We start from the raw sequence: 22744 nt of genomic DNA, 5'->3' as shown, positions 1-22744 counted from the left end.
CGTCACACACACACACGCTTCTCTCCCACACTAGTCCTATAGCTATTAATGGTATATATGTATCTGGCTTCACAATTGGTATGGAATTAACCCAACAGTGCGGCCTAGTCCTATCTTAGAATCCTCACAGGGGGCACCAATATGTCGTGACGTTGTATTAGTTAATGTGGCGACTGTTGCTCATCGAATGATTACAAGTTTCTAATTACGTGATTAACTGAATCAAGCAATTATTAACTCATTAACCTGGGGCACCATGGGAAAACTAGTTTTTATTGAGTTTCTATTTCCCAAATTAACTCAAAGAATATCAGAATATCGATTTTACCACAGCCGCTAATTAACCAGTTGCCTCTAACAGTCTCGTTCTGAACGTCTTATAGCCCGGGATTCTGCACGGACCCGGGTCTCACTAATGAATTCGCACCACACCAATCTTAGTTGAATGTTTATTTACTAAAAAGCTAAAATTATGATAAAAGATACACATACACAAAAACACATTCTAGGCTATTGATTAGAACTTAGTATAACGGGCCAACACACTAGGGCGCGTGTTACCCAAAATGGGGATTTAAAAGAGAGAGAAAGAGAGAGAGTACACAAGAGGAATATACATTTGGGTGAAATTGTCAGCTATGCTCATTCTAACCCTAGCCTTGCCCCAAACTGCCGCTGTTATGAGTCAGAATATAATGATGTAATTACTTGTGGAAGGCATCCGTGGATTTTCCCGCGTGGACCGTTCAAGCTGCTCAATGACGCACTTCTCCTGCGCACCTCTCTAGGTGTCCTCACGATGTCCGTGTCCTTTGGCTTTACTGGCCTGTTCCTTTGTCCTCGCTCTGGAAGGGGTCTTCGGAGGACAGATAGCTCTGTAGCTCAGAGCTCACAGCGTAAAGATGAAAGAGTGTAGATACCACGATTCGATGGGGAGTGGAGGCTAGGTGGTTCGGCTTGAATACACCCGCTTAGACACGCTACTGATCCGTAGCTTGGGTAGAAAAAGATTTCTTTGTCTTCAACTTGTTGCGTTTTGGATTCGTTGACCTTTTAGACCTTTGGCTGCAGCTCGGGTCACTTAGTCTACCCTGTTAATTCTGCACTCACAGGTTTTATACCCTCGGGTCAGAAGTGGGCGTAACCGCCTTCAGGGCAATTCTCTGGGCGTACCAAGTTTGAGGGGCAAGGTATAGATTTTACTCAAATCCAATTTTAGACAACTAACTTCACATTTCATCTCTACCGAAACATTCTCTTTGATTTGGACATTTTCCACACAACGTACAATGTATAAACATCAAGCATATACGAGGAAAACTCTTAACGTTACAATGTTTTCATAATAATGTAATCTATTAACCTTTAATCACAAAACAAAAATGACATACATTTTCATATTCCATCTATCGTCATGACCACCATTGTAGTTGACGGAAACCATTGTTCCAAAGTCCCTTTATTGCATGTTTAAAGTTCTGAGGCTGGTTCTCCATAGTGAGAGGGAATGTTTTCTGTGGACACCGAATTACCATGGGTGTGAGGGGTCATAAAACCCCCACATCTTTAGACCCCTAGATCTCTCCTCATCTGTTGGGGTTGAGAGATAATCTGTAGGGTTGTGGTCTCCTGTAACCTGACCTGATCAGGACAGTCATGACAGTGGTGAAGCATTTGTTTTAGAGTAGCGTCGTGTTTTCACCCGTGTGGGGAATTAAATTTGGAACGCTACTCTGAACTCTCTGTCTCCTGCGTTTGACTCCTTCATCCACGACACCCCGGGCATTACAACATGATTGTGTTTTGTCTGTAATAATATATATACATATATATATTTAAATAGCTAATATCATAGAAAAATCATAATACAATAAACAAAACACAATACTATAGCTATAATTACAGACAAAACACAAAACTGTAGCTATTATAACAGACACAACGTATTACATTAAATATTTTTGTAGACAAAACACAATACTGTAGTTATTATTACTGACAAAACACAACAGTATAGCTATTATTACATACTAAACACAATACTAAGGTTATTATTACAGTCAAATCACAATAGTAAGGTTACGTCCGTTGTCGGAATGAGACCAAAGCGTGGAAAGTGTTCATCGTACTTTATTAGAAAGAACACCAAAAACAACAAAGGGAAAAAAACGTAAAGTTCGAGGGTGAGAGGGTGAGAAAAAGAAGGACTGGGAAAAGCAGGAGCTGGTTGACTTGACAAACAAGACAAACTGGCAAGAGACAAAAGGAGAACACAGGTATAAATACACAGGGGATTATGGGGAAGATGGGCGAAACCTGGGGGGGTGGAGACAATCACAAAGACAGGTGAAACAGATCAGGGTTTGACAGTACCCCCCCCCCTCTAGGGGTGCCACCTGGCGTCCTACCTGGGCGCATACCTGGTTGACCGGGGTGCCGGCGGTGGAAGTCGGTGATGACTTCCAGAGACATCCTGCGAGACATCCTGCGTCCAGGATGTCTCTAGCGGGGACCCAGCACCTCTCCTCCGGGCCATAACCCTCCCTGTAAACCAGGTCATGGAAACCCCTGCCCCGTGGTCGATCACTCAGGAGGCGACTCACCGTGGACGCCGGATGGATATCAATGACACGGGGAGGAGGGGTGGGCCTGGAAACAGATGACAAAGGGCTGTGAGACATGGGCTTAATCCTAGACACATGGAAAGTAGGGTGAATACGGAGGGCACGGGATAACAAAAGACGAACAGCAGTGGGGCTAATGACTCTAGAGATGGGGAACGGGCCAATGAATTGGGGGGGAAAGTTTACGGGACTCCCGTAAGAGTGGAGGCTGATATCCCAAGGAACACTCGAAGGGCGAGAGACCCGTGGCGGAGCAAGGAAGGGTGTTGCGGGCACTCTCAATCCATACCAGTTGCTGACTCCAGGTATTAGGGTTGGCAGAGACTAGGCAGCGAAAAGTTGTCTCTAAGTCTTGATTGGCTCGCTCCGACTGGCCGTTGGACTGGGGGTGGAATCCGGAGGACAGGCTGGCCGACGACCCAATGAGCGTGCAGAATGCCTTCCAGAACCGGGACGAGAACTGTGGAACCCGGTTGGAGACCATGTCCACCGGGAGTCTGTGGATCTGGAAGGCGAGCTGCACCATGAGCTGGACCATCTCCTTGGCCGAGGGTAGTTTGGGGAGAGGAATGAAGTGGGCGGCTTTGGAAAACCGGTCGACCAATGTCAGGATGGCATTGTTGCCCTCAGACGGGGGGAGACTGGTGATGAAATCCAGAGATATATGGGACCAGGGAGAGTGGTTGGAGAAGACCAGCCGGAGCATTCCGAGGAGTCTTGTTCTGTGCGCAGACCGTGCAGGTGGCTACAAACGGGGCAAAATCCAGAACCATAGTTGGCCACCAAAAGCGTTGTCGCACGAAGGCCAGTGTTCGACGAGAGCTCGGGTGACAGGCAGGTCTGCGTCAGGTTTGTGTAGTTTAAGATCTGGAAAGTCAGAATGTGATGATTTATGGTTAGAAAGAATGAAGCTGTTGTTGGGGTTACAAAGAGATGGAGTTGAAGTTCAGTTCTACATCGTGGAGCTCCGCCCCACAGGGGAGCTCTGCTCCTAGTGGTTCACCCCGCTGCCTGGGCAACGAATAGCCTGAGAGAAAATGATGCACAGACCTGCAGCCAATGTGAGCAGAGGTGTCCCTATATAAGGGGACGCTTCCCCTCAATCAGCCTTCCATTATATTCAGTGACTTGACATGGACTGAAGAAGCCGAGAAGAGAAGACTCAGGACGAACCCGTCATTCAAACCTCGACTTCTTCCTTCAATGAGCATACCAGGCGATTTTCCACCCCCAAAAGCTCTTTTCAGAGCTCAGTGTCGCAGCTCATCTCTGGCGGCTGTGGACTCACACGACCTGTGTTTCGTGTGTCTAGGCTCACAGCACGCTACGAGTGGCCTCACGGAATCTCCTCAATTCATCTCACACATCTGGTGTTTGCTGTGAGTTGGGGAAAGAGCATGCCCAATCATCAGATTGTCTACCTGGGGATACAGCTAGACACTGTGACTATGAAGGCTACTGTCTCAGCCTCCAGTATTTAGGCTGCAGTAGTTTATGTGTCAGGGGGCTAGGGTCAGTCTGTTATATCTGGAGTACTTCTCCTGTCTTATCCGGTGACCTGTGTGAATTTAAGTACGCTCTCTCTAATTCTCTCTTTCTTTCTCTCTCTCGGAGGAGCTGAGCCCTAGGACCATGCCTCAGGACTACCTGGCATGATGACTCCTTGCTGTCCCCAGTCCACCTGGCCGTGCTGCTGCTCCAGTTTCAACTGTTCTGCCTGCGGCTATGGAACCCTGACCTGTTCACCGGACGTGCCACCTGTCCCAGACCTGCTGTTTTCAACTCTCTGGAGACAGCAGGAGCGGTAGAGATACTCTTAATGATCGGCTATGAAAAGCCAACTGACATTTACTCCTGAGGTGCTGACTTGTTGCACCCTCTACAACCACTGTGATTACTATTATTTGACCATGCTGGTCATTTATGAACATTTGAACATCTTGGCCATGTTCTGTTATAATCTCCACCCGGCACAGCCAGAAGAGGACTGGCCACCCCTCATAGCCTGGTTCCTCTCTAGGTTTCTTCCTAGGTTTTGGCCTTTCTAGGGAGTTTTTCCTAGCCACCGTGCTTCTACACCTGCATTGCTTGCTGTTTGGGGTTTTAGGCTGGGTTTCTGTACAGCACTTTGTGATATCAGCTGATATAAGAAGGGCTATATAAATACCTTTGATTTGATTTGACTTGATATGAATGGTCTGATGAGGTGGTAAGGGAAATGTATGAACGGTCTGATGAGGTGAATGGTCTGATGGTCTGATGGTCTGATGGTCTGATGGCTAGGTGATAAGGGAAATGTATTAATATTTTATAACTTCAGGCATTTTTGTTTCTCGGATAGATTTGTGTGATTTAAAAAAAAAAATATTCATATTTTACATACAGTATATTAAGCAGACACTAAAATAATGTAACTTTGTTTTCAGCTTTCACATTTTATATATATATATATATATTTTACATTTAATGTCTGGATTTCACTGTTTTGCAGAGTTTTTGTCTTGTCTGACACCCAGAGTTTTGATATTCTGTTACGGATTACACAACGTTGAGAATTTGAAAATATTTAATGAAAAAAATGAAAGCTATATACATGTTATATACATAGTGGGTCAGATAAATAAAGCTATATACATGTTATGTACATATCGGGTCCGATAAATAAAGCTATATACATGTTATGTACATATCGGGTCCGATAAATAAAGCTATATACATGTTATGTACATATCGGGTCCGATAAATAAAGCTATATACATGTTATGTACATATCGGGTCCGATAAATAAAGCTATATAAATGTACATAGCACTAAGTACTCTGTATGGTTCTACACAACAGTATCGCCTCATTACCATCACACTGAACAACATGACCAATTATGGTGTTTTACAACATTTTAGACATCGCGTCACACAATAACGGTGAGGTCAGTGTAGAACAAAGGTGCCAGACTCTTTCCTCGCAGGGCCTGGTGTCAGCATGGTTTCAAATCTTTCAATTATGCACTAGACAACCATTTGTGGTGAGTTCCTTACTAATTAGTGACCTTATTTCATCAATCAAATACAAGGGAGGAGCGAAAACCCGCACACACTCGGCCCTCCGTGTTATGAGTTTGACGCCTGTTGTAGAACAGGAAGTGACAGTGTAAAAAAAAGGAAGTGACAGTGGAACAGGATATGACATGAAAGAGGATCTGATATTATATCGCTTCAAGAAAAGTCTGTGAATCAAAATAGGAAAGTATTTGTATTCTGGTCATTACCGCAATCTAATTTAGATTACCCTCTATTTGAATAAAGATGGATCGATTTATTACACAATGACACACCAATGCCAATACCACATTCTGATGTTAATTCATTGACTCTTTTCAAAGTGTAATGGATCTAGAAGAACTGGACATCAATCAATCAATCAATTTTATTTTATATAGCCCTTCTTACATCAGCTAATATCTCGAAGTGCTGTACAGAAACCCAGCCTAAAACCCCAAACAGCTAGTAATGCAGGTGTAGAAGCACGGTGGCTAGGAAAAACTCCCTAGAAAGGCCAAAACATTTATAACATGTGATGTTATAAAACGTGATGACCTGTGTCTTCTCCTTAAACCCTATTTTGTTTGCTGTTCATTTAACTTGTCTCAACTCTTTGTTTTCAACGTTTCAGAGTGAACTATTTGAAACGTTTAAAAACAGTACTCATATTGAATACACCCCAAATCTTACTTCATACACCCAAGACTCCTTTTCAAAGATGGTGGATAAATAAGATAGTTTACTCAGGCCGTTTACCATTGAAATTAATTGTCAAATTTCCTCTGTCCTGTGAGCATGCTTTCCCTCACGAGCTCACGGTTCCTTCACTATAGCAGAGAGGAAGAGGAAGAGAGGCCCAACTTGGCGTGAAATCTGTTTCCCTCCAGCAGGTGGCGTCCCCCCGCCCCCACACCTTCCACCAAGCAATGCGTTTTTGTTTGGAGGCTATAAAAGTGTTTAATTTGGTCAACCAAAAATATGAATGGCTTATTTGCCACGTGAATTTTTTTTGATCGAATAGAAGTTTGTAATGCTTAAGTTTTTATGAGTGTACTAATATAAGTAGGACACGTGACATGCCGGCAACTTTGAGAAAAAACACTTTATATCGAAGTTGTCTCGAGATGGCTATGCATATTCATGTATATGAGGCTAGTAGCATAGCATCTCTCTATTTAATACAGGTGGTTGACGTAAACAACCCTCATCAAATACTAAAATAAGGATTACAATAAGGAGATGTATAGTGGCCCCGCCCCAATCAGAAAAAAATGCGAGTGGGGTGTCTCGCTTTCTTTACAGTCTCTGCCCCTATCACGCCATTGGCTCTTGAGGCGGAAAATCGACCAATCGGAATGTTACAGAGAATCCTTCAATCCGTGGTCAGTCGATTGTCGGATAGCGCCTCTGTGAAAGAGGATTAAAATGTATCTAAAAGTTTTGTATTCGTTGTTGTTGATGTTGAGTTTCTATGGAATCCCTTCAACCGGACAGAAGAAAAAGGAGGTATTTTATTCTCAGCGCACGGTGTCATAATCATTACACTAGCTAGCAGGCTAACGTTAGCTCATGGGTCTAGCTAGCTAGCCATGAACTTTTAGGAAGGAACCGGTTACCTAGCTTGTTTGAATCGTCAAAATGCTTCATATATATATAAACATCTAGCTAATTGTAATAACTAAGAAGTCACATATTGCCGTGGCTATGTTCTACTTGGTCTAGGACTTTAAACTTTCCTGCAGCTATAATCCGCATCATTCTTAAACGTTGTTAGCACTTCCGGGTGAAGAAGGTGCCCTCTTTCGGCGCTACCTAAGTAGATACACTAGAGACTTGTTCTCTGAGAGGGCGGGCCAGTTGATGGACTGGGCTGGTAAGACCCTGACCTTTAAACCCTGTTCTCTCTCCCTCCAGACCCTGCTGTCTGAGTAGGTGGGCTGGTATAACACCCTAACCCCTGACCTGTAACCCCTAACCTCTTTCTTCTCTCTCCCTCCAGACCCTGCTGTCTGAGTAGGTGGGCTGGTATAACACCCTAACCCCTGACCTGTAACCCCTAACCTCTTTCTTCTCTCTCCCTCCAGACCCTGCTGTCTGAGTAGGTGGGCTGGTATAACACCCTAACCCCTGACCTGTAACCCCTAACCTCTTTCTTCTCTCTCCCTCCAGACCCTGCTGTCTGAGAAGGTGGGTCAGCTTATGGACTGGACAGGGAAGAGAGCTGTGATCCGTATGAACGGGGAGAAGTTTCGTCGCTTTGTGAAGGCTCCTCCCAGGAACTACTCTGTGGTCATCATGTTCACTGCCCTGCAGCCACAGAGACAGTGTGGCGTCTGCAAGTAACTTATCTACAAATTGTTACACCAGATAATGTGATTTAAACAAAGGTGTTTGGTATCCATTACTGGGAGTTACAGGGTGGGTACAGTTTGGTGTAGTGGAGGGAATTTTCTACAAACCTTGGCGATAGTGTATTTGTCCTCGATTCAAACATGCAAACATGAGTCTCATAAAATGCCTGTGTCTAGTGCAGGGGTTTCATTTGAATTGGGAAAATAAATACTTTTTTTGCTCCATAAAGTAATCCAACAATGTGTAGGCTGCCATCTTGTCTATTTCAAGTCTTCTCTCATTGATCGAGACAGGTGGGTGTCCACCCCAAAGTGTCACATGTCATGATACTCACCTGTCTCGATCAATGAGAGAAGACTTGAAATAGACAAGATGGCAGTGCACACATTGTTGGATTACTTTATGGAGCAAAAAAAGTATTTATTCAAACAAACCGTCTGCCAGTTAGTATTTGTAGTCTGCCAGTCAGTAACAGAGACTGTGTTTAGTCTGCCAGTCAGTAACAGAGACTGTGTGTAGTCTGCCAGTCAGTAACAGAGACTGTGTGTAGTCTGCCAGTCAGTAACAGAGACTGTGTGGAGTCTGCCAGTCAGTAACAGAGACTGTGTGTAGTCTGCCAGTCAGTCACAGAGACTGTGTGGAGTCTGCCAGTCAGTAACAGAGACTGTGTGGAGTCTGCCAGTCAGTAACAGAGACTGTGTGGAGTCTGCCAGTCAGTAACAGAGACTGTGTTTAGTCTGCCAGTCAGTCACAGAGACTGTGTGGAGTCTGCCAGTCAGTCACAGAGACTGTGTGGAGTCTGCCAGTCAGTAACAGAGACTGTGTGTAGTCTGCCAGTCAGTAACAGAGACAGTGTGTAGTCTGCCAGTCAGTCACAGAGACAGTGTGTAGTCTGCCAGTCAGTCACAGAGACAGTGTGTAGTCTGCCAGTCAGTCACAGAGACAGTGTGTAGTCTGCCAGTCAGTAACAGAGACAGTGTGTAGTCTGCCAGTCAGTAACAGAGACTGTGTGTAGTCTGCCAGTCAGTAACAGAGACTGTGTGTAGTCTGCCAGTCAGTAACAGAGACAGTGTGTAGTCTGCCAGTCAGTAACAGAGACAGTGTGTAGTCTGCCAGTCAGTAACAGAGACTGTGTTTAGTCTGCCAGTCAGTCACAGAGACTGTGTTTAGTCTGCCAGTCAGTAACAGAGACTGTGTTTAGTCTGCCAGTCAGTAACAGAGACTGTGTTTAGTCTGCCAGTCAGTAACAGAGACTGTGTTTAGTCTGCCAGTCAGTAACAGAGACTGTGTGGAGTCTGCCAGTCAGTAACAGAGACTGTGTGTAGTCTGCCAGTCAGTAACAGAGACTGTGTGGAGTCTGCCAGTCAGTAACAGAGACTGTGTTTAGTCTGCCAGTCAGTCACAGAGACTGTGTTTAGTCTGCCAGTCAGTAACAGAGACTGTGTGGAGTCTGCCAGTCAGTAACAGAGACAGTGTGGAGTCTGCCAGTCAGTAACAGAGACAGTGTGGAGTCTGCCAGTCAGTAACAGAGACAGTGTGGAGTCTGCCAGTCAGTAACAGAGACTGTGTGTAGTCTGCCAGTCAGTAACAGAGACTGTGTGGAGTCTGCCAGTCAGTAACAGAGACTGTGTGGAGTCTGCCAGTCAGTCACAGAGACAGTGTGTAGTCTGCCAGTCAGTCACAGAGACAGTGTGTAGTCTGCCAGTCAGTCACAGAGACTGTGTGTAGTCTGCCAGTCAGTAACAGAGACTGTGTGTAGTCTGCCAGTCAGTAACAGAGACTGTGTGGAGTCTGCCAGTCAGTAACAGAGACTGTGTTTAGTCTGCCAGTCAGTAACAGAGACTGTGTGGAGTCTGCCAGTCAGTAACAGAGACTGTGTTTAGTCTGCCAGTCAGTAACAGAGACTGTGTGTAGTCTGCCAGTCAGTAACAGAGACTGTGTGGAGTCTGCCAGTCAGTAACAGAGACTGTGTGTAGTCTGCCAGTCAGTAACAGAGACTGTGTGGAGTCTGCCAGTCAGTAACAGAGACTGTGTGGAGTCTGCCAGTCAGTAACAGAGACTGTGTATAGTCTGCCAGTCAGTCACAGAGACAGTGTGTAGTCTGCCAGTCAGTAACAGAGACTGTGTGGAGTCTGCCAGTCAGTCACAGAGACTGTGTGTTGTCTGCCAGTCAGTAACAGAGACTGTGTGGAGTCTGCCAGTCAGTAACAGAGACTGTGTGTAGTCTGCCAGTCAGTAACAGAGACTGTGTGTAGTCTGCCAGTCAGTAACAGAGACTGTGTGTAGTCTGCCAGTCAGTAACAGAGACTGTGTGGAGTCTGCCAGTCAGTAACAGAGACTGTGTGGAGTCTGCCAGTCAGTAACAGAGACTGTGTTTAGTCTGCCAGTCAGTAACAGAGACTGTGTGTAGTCTGCCAGTCAGTAACAGAGACTGTGTGGAGTCTGCCAGTCAGTCACAGAGACTGTGTTTAGTCTGCCAGTCAGTCACAGAGACTGTGTTTAGTCTGCCAGTCAGTCACAGAGACTGTGTTTAGTCTGCCAGTCAGTCACAGAGACTGTGTTTAGTCTGCCAGTCAGTCACAGAGACTGTGTGGAGTCTGCCAGTCAGTCACAGAGACTGTGTGTAGTCTGCCAGTCAGTAACAGAGACTGTGTGGAGTCTGCCAGTCAGTAACAGAGACTGTGTGGAGTCTGCCAGTCAGTAACAGAGACTGTGTGTAGTCTGCCAGTCAGTAACAGAGACAGTGTGGAGTCTGCCAGTCAGTAACAGAGACTGTGTGTAGTCTGCCAGTCAGTAACAGAGACTGTGTGGAGTCTGCCAGTCAGTCACAGAGACTGTGTTTAGTCTGCCAGTCAGTCACAGAGACTGTGTTTAGTCTGCCAGTCAGTAACAGAGACTGTGTGTAGTCTGCCAGTCAGTAACAGAGACTGTGTTTAGTCTGCCAGTCAGTCACAGAGACTGTGTTTAGTCTGCCAGTCAGTAACAGAGACTGTGTGTAGTCTGCCAGTCAGTCACAGAGACTGTGTTTAGTCTGCCAGTCAGTCACAGAGACTGTGTTTAGTCTGCCAGTCAGTAACAGAGACTGTGTGGAGTCTGCCAGTCAGTAACAGAGACAGTGTGGAGTCTGCCATTAAGGGTCACATGTTAATTTAACACATGGATGGGGTAAATACATGTCATAATATGCCTTTGTGGTACGCCAGACTTTTGTGACTAGTCCATTAGTTCCATTGTTCTGGACACACTAAATCAAGCGTATCTCAAATATTGACATGCTGTGTGTGTCCACCCCCTCTACAGACAGGCTGACGAGGAGTTCCAGATCCTAGCTAATTCCTGGCGTTACTCCAGTGCCTTCACCAACAAGGTCTTCTTCGCTACCGTCGACTTTGACGAAGGATCTGACGTCTTCCAGATGGTATAACTCTTCTGTCTCTTTTCGTTTACTTCACGTGTTATTTAGAACCGGGCTTTAAGCTGTCCATTAGACGGTTGGCATCGTTAAACCAGCCTCTCCACAGCGCACATTCTTTACGTGAAACTACACTGTAGTAGTACTTATATATGTAGTGTATATGAATGTAGTAGTCGTGTATATGTAGTGTATATGAATATAGTAGTAGTTATATATGTAGTATATATGAATATAGTATTAGTTATATATGTAGTGTATATGAATATAGTAGGAGTGTATAATGAATGTAGTAGTAGTGTATATGTAGTGTATATGAATGTAGTAGTAGTTAAATATGTAGTGTATATGAATATAGTAGTACTGTATATATGTAGTATATATGAATATAGTAGGAGTGTATAATGAATGTAGTAGTAGTGTATATGTAGTGTATATGAATATAGTAGTAGTTATATATGTAGTGTATATGAATATAGTAGTACTGTATATATGTAGTATATATGAATATAGTAGTAGTGTATAATGAATGTAGTAGTAGTTATATATGTAGTGTATATGAATATAGTAGTAGTTATATGTGTAGTGTATATGAATATAGTATTAGTTATATATGTAGTGTATATGAATATAGTAGTACTGTATATATGTAGTATATATGAATATAGTAGTAGTGTATAATGAATGTAGTAGTAGTTATATATGTAGTGTATATGAATATAGTAGTAGTTATATATGTAGTTTATATGAATATAGTAGTAGTTATATATGTAGTGTATATGAATATCGTATTAGTTATATATGTAGTGTATATGAATGTAGTATTAGTTATATATGTCGTGTATATGAATATAGTATTAGTTATATATGTAGTGTATATGAATGTAGTAGTAGTTATATGTGTAGTGTATATGAATATAGTAGTACTGTATATATGTAGTATATATGAATATAGTAGTACTTATATATGTAGTGTATATGAATATAGTAGTAGTGTATAATGAATGTAGTAGTAGTGTATATGTAGTGTATATGAATATAGGAGTGTATAATGAATGTAGTAGTAGTTATATATGTAGTGTATATGAATATAGTAGTAGTTATGTAGTTTATATGAATATAGTAGTACTTATATATGTAGTGTATATGAATGTAGTAGTAGTTAAATATGTAGTATGTATGAATATAGTAGTAGTTATATATGTAGTGTATATGAATATAGTAGTAGTTATATATGTAGTGTATATGAATATAGTAGTAATTATATATGTAGTGTATATGAATATAGTAGTAGTGTGTATATATGTAGTGTATATTAATATAGTAGTAATTATATATGTAGTTTATATGAATATAGTAGTAGTGTGTATATATGTAGTATATATGAATATGGAAGTAGTGTATATATGTAGTGTATATGAATGTAGTAGTAGTTAAATATGTAGTGTATATGAATATAGTAGTAGTTATATATGTAGTGTATATGAATATAGTAGTAGTTATATATGTAGTGTATATGAATATAGTAGTAGTGTGTATATATGTAGTGTATATTAATATAGTAGTAATTATATATGTAGTTTATATGAATATAGTAGTAGTGTGTATATATGTAGTATATATGAATATGGAAGTAGTGTATATATGTAGTGTATATGAATGTAGTAGTAGTTAAATATGTAGTGTATATGAATATAGTAGTAGTTATATATGTAGTGTATATGAATATAGTAGTAGTTATATTTGTAGTATGTATGAATATAGTTGTAGTTATATATGTAGTATATATGAATATAGTAGTCGTGTATATATGAATATAGTAGTAGTGTATATGAATATAGTAGTAGTTATATATGTAGTATGTATGAATATGGTAGTAGTGCATATATGTAGTATATATGAATATAGTAGGAGTGTGTGTGTATATATATATATATATATACAGTGGGGCAAAAAAGTATTTAGTCAGCCACCAATTGTGCAAGTTCTCCCACTTAAAAAGATGAGAGAGGCCTGTAATTGTCATCATAGGTACACTTCAACTATGACAGACAAAATGAGAAAAAAAATCCAGAAAATCACATTGTAGGATTTTTAATGAATTTATTTGCAAATTATGGTGGAAAATAAGTATTTTATTTTTTATAAGTAGTTTTGTATCTGTGTGATTTGTGTATATAGTAGTAGTTATATCTGTTATTTGTGTATATAGTAGTAGTTATATCTGTTATTTGTGTATATAGTAGTAGTTATATCTGTTATTTGTGTATATAATAGTAGTTATATCTGTTATTTGTGTATATAGTAGTAGTTATATATATATGTTATTTGTGTATATAGTAGTAGTTATCTGTGTTATTTGTGTATATAGTAGCAGTTATATATCTGTTATTTGTCTCCCCAGTTGAATATGAACTCGGCTCCCTCCTTCATCCATTTCCCTGCTAAAGGGAAGCCTAAGAAGTCCGACTCCTATGAGCTGCAGGTCAGAGGCTTTGCTGCAGAACAGCTGGCCCGCTGGGTCGGGGACCGCACTGACGTACAGGTAACACCTGACCTCTCACCTCTTTACCTTTCAACTCTCACACTAGGTATCTGCGTAATGTATTAGTCTGTGTTTATCTGAATAGATGTGGGTGATCAGGTTGACTGTGTGTATTATTTGATTTTATTTCACCTTTATTTAACCAGGTATTTATATATATAACCCTAACCCTTTATTTAACCAGGTATTAATATATTATATATATAACCCTTTATTTAACCAGGTATTAATATATTATATATATAACCCTAACCTTTTATTTAACCAGGTATTTATATATTATATATATAACCCTAACCCTTTATTTAACCAGGTATTTATATATTATATATATAACCCTAAACCTTTATTTAACCAGGTATTTATATATTATATATATATAACCCTAACCCTTTGTTTAACCAGGTATTTATATATTATATATATAACCCTAACCCTTTATTTAACCAGGTATTTATATATATATTATATATATAACCCTTTATTTAACCAGGTATTTATATATTATATATATAACCCTAACCCTTTATTTAACCAGGTATTTATATATACACTGCTCAAAAAAATAAAGGGAACACTTAAACAACACAATGTAACTCCAAGTCAATCACACTTCTGTGAAATCAAACTGTCCACTTAGGAAGCAACACTGATTGACAATAAATTTCACATGCTGTTGTGCAAATGGAATAGACAACAGGTGGAAATTATAGGCAATTAGCAAGACACCCCCAATAAAGGAGTGGTTCTGCAGGTGGTGACCACAGACCACTTCTCAGTTCCTATGCTTCCTGGCTGATGCTTTGGTCACTTTTGAATGCTGGCGGTGCTTTCACTCTAGTGGTAGCATGAGACGGAGTCTACAACCCACACAAGTGGCTCAGGTAGTGCAGCTCATCCAGGATGGCACATCAATGCGAGCTGTGGCAAGAAGGTTTGCTGTGTCTGTCAGCGTAGTGTCCAGAGCATGGAGGCGCTACCAGGAGACAGGCCAGTACATCAGGAGACGTGGAGGAGGCCGTAGGAGGGCAACAACCCAGCAGCAGGACCGCTACCTCCGCCTTTGAGCAGGAGGAGCACTGCCAGAGCCCTGCAAAATGACCTCCAGCAGGCCACAAATGTGCATGTGTCTGCTCAAACGGTCAGAAACAGACTCCATGAGGGTGGTATGAGGGCCCGACGTCCACAGGTGGGGGTTGTGCTTACAGCCCAACACCGTGCAGGACGTTTGGCATTTGCCAGAGAACACCAAGATTGGCAAATTCGCCACTGGCGCCCTGTGCTCTTCACAGATGAAAGCAGGTTCACACTGAGCACATGTGACAGACGTGACAGAGTCTGGAGACGCCGTGGAGAACCTTCTGCTGCCTGCAACATCCTCCAGCATGACCGGTTTGGCGGTGGGTCAGTCATGGTGTGGGGTGGCATTTCTTTGGGGGGCCGCACAGCCCTCCATGTGCTCGCCAGAGGTAGCCTGACTGCCATTAGGTACCGAGATGAGATCCTCAGACCCCTTGTGAGACCATATGCTGGTGCGGTTGGCCCTGGGTTCCTCCTAATGCAAGACAATGCTAGACCTCATGTGGCTGGAGTGTGTCAGCAGTTCCTGCAAGAGGAAGGCATTGATGCTATGGACTGGCCCGCCCGTTCCCCAGACCTGAATCCAATTGAGCACATCTGGGACATCATGTCTCGCTCCATCCACTAACGCCACGTTGCACCGCAGACTGTCCAGGAGTTGGCGGATGCTTTACTCCAGGTCTGGGAGGAGATCCCTCAGGAGACCATCCGCCACCTCATCAGGAGCATGCCCAGGCGTTGTAGGGAGGTCATACAGGCACGTGGAGGCCACACACACTACTGAGCCTCATTTTGACTTGTTTTAAGGACATTACATCAAAGTTGGATCAGCCTGTAGTGTGGTTTTCCACTTTAATTTTGAGTGTGACTCCAAATCCAGACCTCCATGGGTTGATAAATTTGATTTCCATTGATAATTTGTGTGTGATTTTGTTGTCAGCACATTCAACTATGTAAAGAAAAAAGTATTTAATAAGAATATTTCATTCATTCAGATCTAGGATGTGTTATTTTAGTGTTCCCTTTATTTTTTTGAGCAGTGTATAACCCTAACCCTTTATTTAACCAGGTATTTATATATATAACCCTAACCCTTTATTTAACCAGGTATTTATATATATAACCCTAACCCTTTATTTAACCAGGTATTTATATATTATATATATAACCCTAACCCTTTATTTAACCAGGTATTTATATATTATATATATAACCCTAACCCTTTATTTAACCAGGTATTTATATATATAACCCTAACCCTTTATTTAACAAGGTATTTATATATTATATTTATAACCCTTTATTTAACCAGGTATTTATATATATAACCCTAACCCTTTATTTAACCAGGTATTTATATATATATAACCCTAACCCTTTATTTAACCAGGTATTTATATATTATATATATATAACCCTAATCCTTTATTTAACCAGGTATTTATATATTATATATGTATAACCCTAATCCTTTATTTAACCAGGTATTTATATATTATATATATAACCCTAACCCTTTATTTAACCAGGTATTTATATATTATATATATAACCCTAACCCTTTATTTAACCAGGTATTTATATATTATATATAACCCTAACCCTTTATTTATCCAGTATTTATATATTATATATATAACCCTAACCCTTTATTTAACCAGGTATTTATATATATAACCCTAACCCTTTATTTAACCAGGTATTTATATATTATATATATAACCCTAACCCTTTATTTAACCAGGTATTTATATATTATATATATAACCCTAACCCTTTATTTAACCAGGTATTTATATATTATATATATAACCCTAACCCTTTATTTAACCAGGTATTTATATATTATATATATAATCCTAACCCTTTATTTAACCAGGTATTTATATATTATATATATAACCCTAACCCTTTATTTAACCAGGTATTTATATATTATATATAACCCTAACCCTTTATTTATCCAGTATTTATATATTATATATATAACCCTAACCCTTTATTTAACCAGGTATTTATATATATAACCCTAACCCTTTATTTAACCAGGTATTTATATATTATATATATAACCCTAACCCTTTATTTAACCAGGTATTTATATATTATATATATAACCCTAACCCTTTATTTAACCAGGTATTTATATATTATATATATAACCCTAACCCTTTATTTAACCAGGTATTTATATATTATATATATAATCCTAACCCTTTATTTAACCAGGTATTTATATATTATATATATAACCCTAACCCTTTATTTAACCAGGTATTTATATATTATATATATAATCCTAACCCTGACTAGGTAGGCCAGTTGAGAACAAGAAAAATCTATATACAGTGTGTGCAAATGTAGTAAGATTAGGGAGATAAGGCAGTAAAATGTGCATATGTGTCAATCTGTATGTGTGTGTCTCTGTAGATCCGTGTGATCCGTCCTCCTAACTATGCGGGGCCGTTGATGCTGGGATTCCTGCTGGCAGTGATTGGAGGACTGGCTTACCTCCGCAGGAACAACCTGGAGTTCCTCCACAACAACAGCGTCTGGGCCTTCTCTGCTCTGGTAGGAACACTCTGGTTCTGGGCCTTCTCTGCTCTGGTAGGAACACTCTGGTTCTGGGCCTTCTCTGCTCTGGTAGGAACACTCTGGTTCTGGGCCTTCTCTGCTCTGGTAGGAACACTCTGGTTCTGGGCCTTCTCTGCTCTGGTAGGAACACTCTGGTTCTGGGCCTTCTCTGCTCTGGTAGGAACACTCTGGTTCTGGGCCTTCTCTGCTCTGGTAGGAACACTCTGGTTCTGGGCCTTCTTTGCTCTGGTAGGAACACTCTGGTTCTGGGCCTTCTCTGCTCTGGTAGGAACACTCTGGTTCTGGGCCTTCTCTGCTCTGGTAGGAACACTCTGGTTCTGGGCCTTCTCTGCTCTGGTAGGAACACTCTGGTTCTGGGCCTTCTCTGCTCTGGTAGGAACACTCTGGTTCTGGGCCTTCTCTGCTCTGGTAGGAACACTCTGGTTCTGGGCCTTCTCTGCTCTGGTAGGAACACTCTGGTTCATTATGTAGCTGACAAAGTTCTGGGCCTTCTCTGCTCTGGTAGGAACACTCTGGTTCATTATGTAGCTGACAAAGTTCTGGGCCTTCTCTGCTCTGGTAGGAACACTCTGGTTCATTATGTAGCTGACAAAGTTCTGGGCCTTCTCTGCTCTGGTAGGAACACTCTGGTTCATTATGTAGCTGACAAAGTTCTGGGCCTTCTCTGCTCTGGTAGGAACACTCTGGTTCATTATGTAGCTGACAAAGTTCTGGGCCTTCTCTGCTCTGGTAGGAACACTCTGGTTCATTATGTAGCTGACAAAGTTCTGGGCCTTCTCTGCTCTGGTAGGAACACTCTGGTTCATTATGTAGCTGACAAAGTTCTGGGCCTTCTCTGCTCTGGTAGGAACACTCTGGTTCATTATGTAGCTGACAAAGTTATGGGCCTTCTCTGCTCTGGTAGGAACACTCTGGTTCATTATGTAGCTGACAAAGTTCTGGGCCTTCTCTGCTCTGGTAGGAACACTCTGGTTCATTATGTAGCTGACAAAGTTATGGATGAATAAGTGTTGAGTCATTGTTCTCTCTAGTGTTTCTGCCTGATCATGACTTCAGGTCAGATGTGGAACCACATTAGAGGACCTCCCTACGCCCACAAGAACCCCACCACTGGACAAGTGGTACGTCCCTCTCTCTCTCTCTAGATATCTCTTAACCTCTCTTGGGTACGTGAGACGTTAGCGTCCCACCTCTTCAACAGCCAGTGAAACTGCTGGGCGCCAAATTCAAATACAGAAATAATTAACACACACACACACACACACAGTTATTCACTTCTTACGGGCAGGTGGGACGGTAGCGTCCTTCTTTATATCCATAAACTCTGTTTAGCTGGCACGCTTCAGTCAATAATCCACCGGTTTCCCTCCTTCAAAATGCATACAAAATGAATCCCAAACGTTACCAATAAACTTATCCAAACAAGTCAAACAACGCTTATAATCAAACCTCAGGTACCCTAATACGGGGAGCCAAAATGGGAGCCACTTAGAAAAACTACATTTTCTGGGTCATTTTTCCCAAAAACAGCCTGAAGCTCTTTCTAAAGACTGTTGACATCTAGTGGAAGTCCTAGGAACTGCAATCTGGGAGGACTTCGCCTCATAATAAACATGAAAGCTTTGGAAACAGTGGTAGGCTGAAATTTTATATTTTTTGGGATGGTTTGTCCTCGGGTTTTCACCTGCCATATCAGTTCTGTTATACTCACAGACATTACTTTAACAGTTTTAGAAACTTTAGAGTGTTTTTTATCCAAATCTACCAATTATATGCATATCCTATCTTCTGGGCCTGAGTAACAGGCAGTTTACTTTGGGCACGCTTTTCATCCGGACGTCAAAATACTGCCTCCTACCCAAGAGAGGTTAATAACTGTGTGTGTGTGTGTGTGTGTGTGTGTGTGTTTTAACTCGGTGTTAACTGTGTGTGTTCATCAGTGCGTGTGTGTGTGTTCATAACTGTGTGTGTATTGTTTCAGAGCTACATCCACGGCAGCAGTCAGGCCCAGTTTGTAGCAGAAACTCACATCGTGCTGCTCTTCAGTATCCTTTACACACCTCAGTCTGACCCCTGACCTCTAACCCTGTATGAGAGCCTCTCATTGGCTACAGCTTCTCTCTGTGACCCTTAACCTCCTGCCCCAGACTCTGCTGTTACCATGGGGATGGTGCTGTTGCACGAGGCGGCCACGTCAGATATGGACATTGGCAAGAGGAAAAGTATGTATCTAGATATCTCTCAATTCAATTCAATTCAAGGGGCTTTATTGGCATGGGAAACATGTGTTAACATTGCCAAAGCAAGTGAGGTAGACAATACACAAAAGTGAAACAAACAATACAAATTAACAGTAAACATTACACATACAGAAGTTTCAAAACAATAAAGACATTACAAATGTCATATTATATATATACAGTGTTGTAACAATGTACGAATGGTTAAAGCACACAAGTTAAAATAAATAAGCATAAATATGGGTTGTATTTACAATGGTGTTTGTTCTTCACTGGTTGACCTTTTCTTGTGGCAACAGGTCACAAATCTTGCTGCTGTGATGGCACACTGTGGAATTTCACCCAGTAGATATGGGAGTTTATCACAATTGGATTTGTTTTCGAATTCTTTGTGTATCTGTGTAATCTGAGGGAAATATGTGTCTCTAATATGGTCATACATTGGGCAGGAGGTTAGGAAGTGCAGCTCAGTTTCCACCTCATTTTGTGGGCAGTGAGCACATAGCCTGTCTTCTCTTGAGAGCCATGTCTGCCTACGGCGGCCTTTCTCAATAGCAAGGCTATGCTCACTGAGTCTGTACATAGTCAAAGCTTTCCTTAAGTTTGGGTCAGTCACAGTGGTCAGGTATTCTGCCACTGTGTACTCTCTGTTTAGGGCCAAATAGCATTCTAGTTTGCTCTGTTTTTTTGTTAATTCTTTCCAATGTGTCAAGTAATTATCTTTTTGTTTTCTCATGATTTGGTTGGGTCTAATTGTGCTGTTGTCCTGAGGCTCTGTGGGGTGTGTTTGTGTTTGTGAACAGAGCCCTAGGACCAGCTTGCTTAGGGGACTCTTCTCCAGGTTCATCTCTCTGTAGGTGATGGCTTTGTTATGGAAGGTTTGGGAATCGCTTCCTTTTAGGTGGTTGTAGAATTTAACGGCTCTTTTCTGGATTTTGATAATTAGTGGGTATCGGCCTAATTCTGCTCTGCATGCATTATTTGGTGTTCTACGTTGTACACGGAGGATATTTTTGCAGAATTCTGCATGCAGAGTCTCAATTTGGTGTTTGCCCCATTTTGTGAAATCTTGGTAGGTGAGCGGACCCCAGACCTCACAACCATAAAGGGCAATGGGCTCTATGACTGATTCAAGTATTTTTAGCCAGATCCTAATTGGTATGTTGAAATTTATGTTCCTTTTGATGGCATAGAATGCCCTTCTTGCCTTGTCTCTCAGATCGTTCACAGCTTTGTGGAAGTTACCTGTGGTGCTGATGTTTAGGCCGAGGTATGTATAGTTTTTTGTGTGCTCTAGGGCAACGGTGTCTAGATGGAATTTGTGGTCCTGGCGACTGGACCTTTTTTGGAACACCATTATTTTGGTCTTACTGAGATTTACTGTCAGGGCCCAGGTCTGACAGAATCTGTGCAGAAGATCTAGGTGCTGCTGTAGGCCCTCCTTGGTTGGTGACAGAAGCACCAGATCATCAGCAAACAGTAGACATTTGACTTCGGATTCTAGTAGGGTGAGGCTGGGTGCTGCAGACTGTTCTAGTGCCCGCGCCAATTCGTTGATATATATGTTGAAGAGGGTGGGGCTTAAGCTGCATCCCTGTCTCACCCCACGACCCTGTGTGAAGAAATGTGTGTGTTTTTTGCCAATTTTAACCGCACACTTGTTGTTTGTGTACATGGATTTTATAATGTCGTATGTTTTACCCCCAACACCACTTTCCATCAATTTGTATAGCAGACCCTCATGCCAAATTGAGTCGAAGGCTTTTTTGAAATCAACAAAGCATGAGAAGACTTTGCCTTTGTTTTGGTTTGTTTGGTTGTCAATTAGGGTGTGTAGGGTGAATACATGGTCTGTTGTACGGTAATTTGGTAAAAAGCCAATTTGACATTTGCTCAGTACATTGTGTTCATTGAGGAAATGTACGAGTCTGCTGTTAATGATAATGCAGAGTATTTTACCAAGGTTACTGTTGACGCATATTCCACGGTAGTTATTGGGGTCAAATTTGTCTCCACTTTTGTGGATTGGGGTGATCAGTCCTTGGTTCCAAATATTGGGGAAGATGCCAGAGCTAAGGATGATGTTAAAGAGTTTTAGTATAGCCAATTGGAATTTGTTGTCTGTATATTTGATCATTTCATTAAGGATACCATCAACACCACAGGCCTTTTTGGGTTGGAGGGTTTTTATTTTGTCCTGTAACTCATTCAAGGTAATTGGAGAATCCAGTGGGTTCTGGTAGTCTTTAATAGTTGATTCTAGGATTTGTATTTGATCATGTATATGTTTTTGCTCTTTATTCTTTGTTATAGAGCCAAAAAGATTGGAGAAGTGGTTTACCCATACATCTCCATTTTGGATAGATAATTCTTCGTGTTGTTGTTTGTTTAGTGTTTTCCAATTTTCCCAGAATTGGTTAGAGTCTATGGATTCTTCAATTACATTGAGCTGATTTCTGACGTGCTGTTCCTTCTTTTCCGTAGTGTATTTCTGTATTGTTTTAGTGTTTCACCATAGTGAAGGCGTAGACTCAGGTTTTCCGGGTCTCTATGTTTTTGGTTGGACAGGTTTCTCAATTTATTTCTTAGATTTTTGCATTCTTCATCAAACCATTTGTCATTGTTGTTAATTTTCTTCGGTTTTCTATTTGAGATTTTTAGATTTGATAGAGAAGCTGAGAGGTCAAATATACTGTTAAGATTTTCTACTGCCAAGTTTACACCTTCACTATTGCAGTGGAACATTTTACCCAGGAAGTTGTCTAAAAGGGATTGAATTTGCTGTTGCCTAATTGTTTTTTGGTAAGTTTCCAAACTGCATTCCTTCCATCTATAGCATTTCTTAATGTTACTCAG

At 41.3% G+C, this 22744-nt stretch overlaps 1 protein-coding gene across 1 annotated transcript; it reads left to right on the top strand.

Moving 5' to 3' along the window:
* Positions 1–7009: 7009 nt before the first annotated feature.
* Positions 7010–19882, top strand: LOC120036100 (magnesium transporter protein 1-like; the record flags this gene model as incomplete). The annotated part of the gene is made up of 8 exons (XM_038982574.1): positions 7010–7170; positions 7834–8003; positions 11317–11434; positions 13833–13973; positions 17484–17624; positions 18680–18769; positions 19630–19693; positions 19796–19882. Coding segments are annotated over exons 1-8 (892 nt in total), but the record flags the coding sequence as incomplete, so codon positions are not given.
* Positions 19883–22744: the final 2862 nt, after the last annotated feature.

This window comes from Salvelinus namaycush, unplaced genomic scaffold, assembly GCF_016432855.1.
Source record: "Salvelinus namaycush isolate Seneca unplaced genomic scaffold, SaNama_1.0 Scaffold1208, whole genome shotgun sequence".
NCBI lineage: Eukaryota > Metazoa > Chordata > Actinopteri > Salmoniformes > Salmonidae > Salvelinus > Salvelinus namaycush.
Note: the sequence above shows the minus strand (reverse complement) of the source record. Positions and strands in the feature narration are given on the sequence as shown.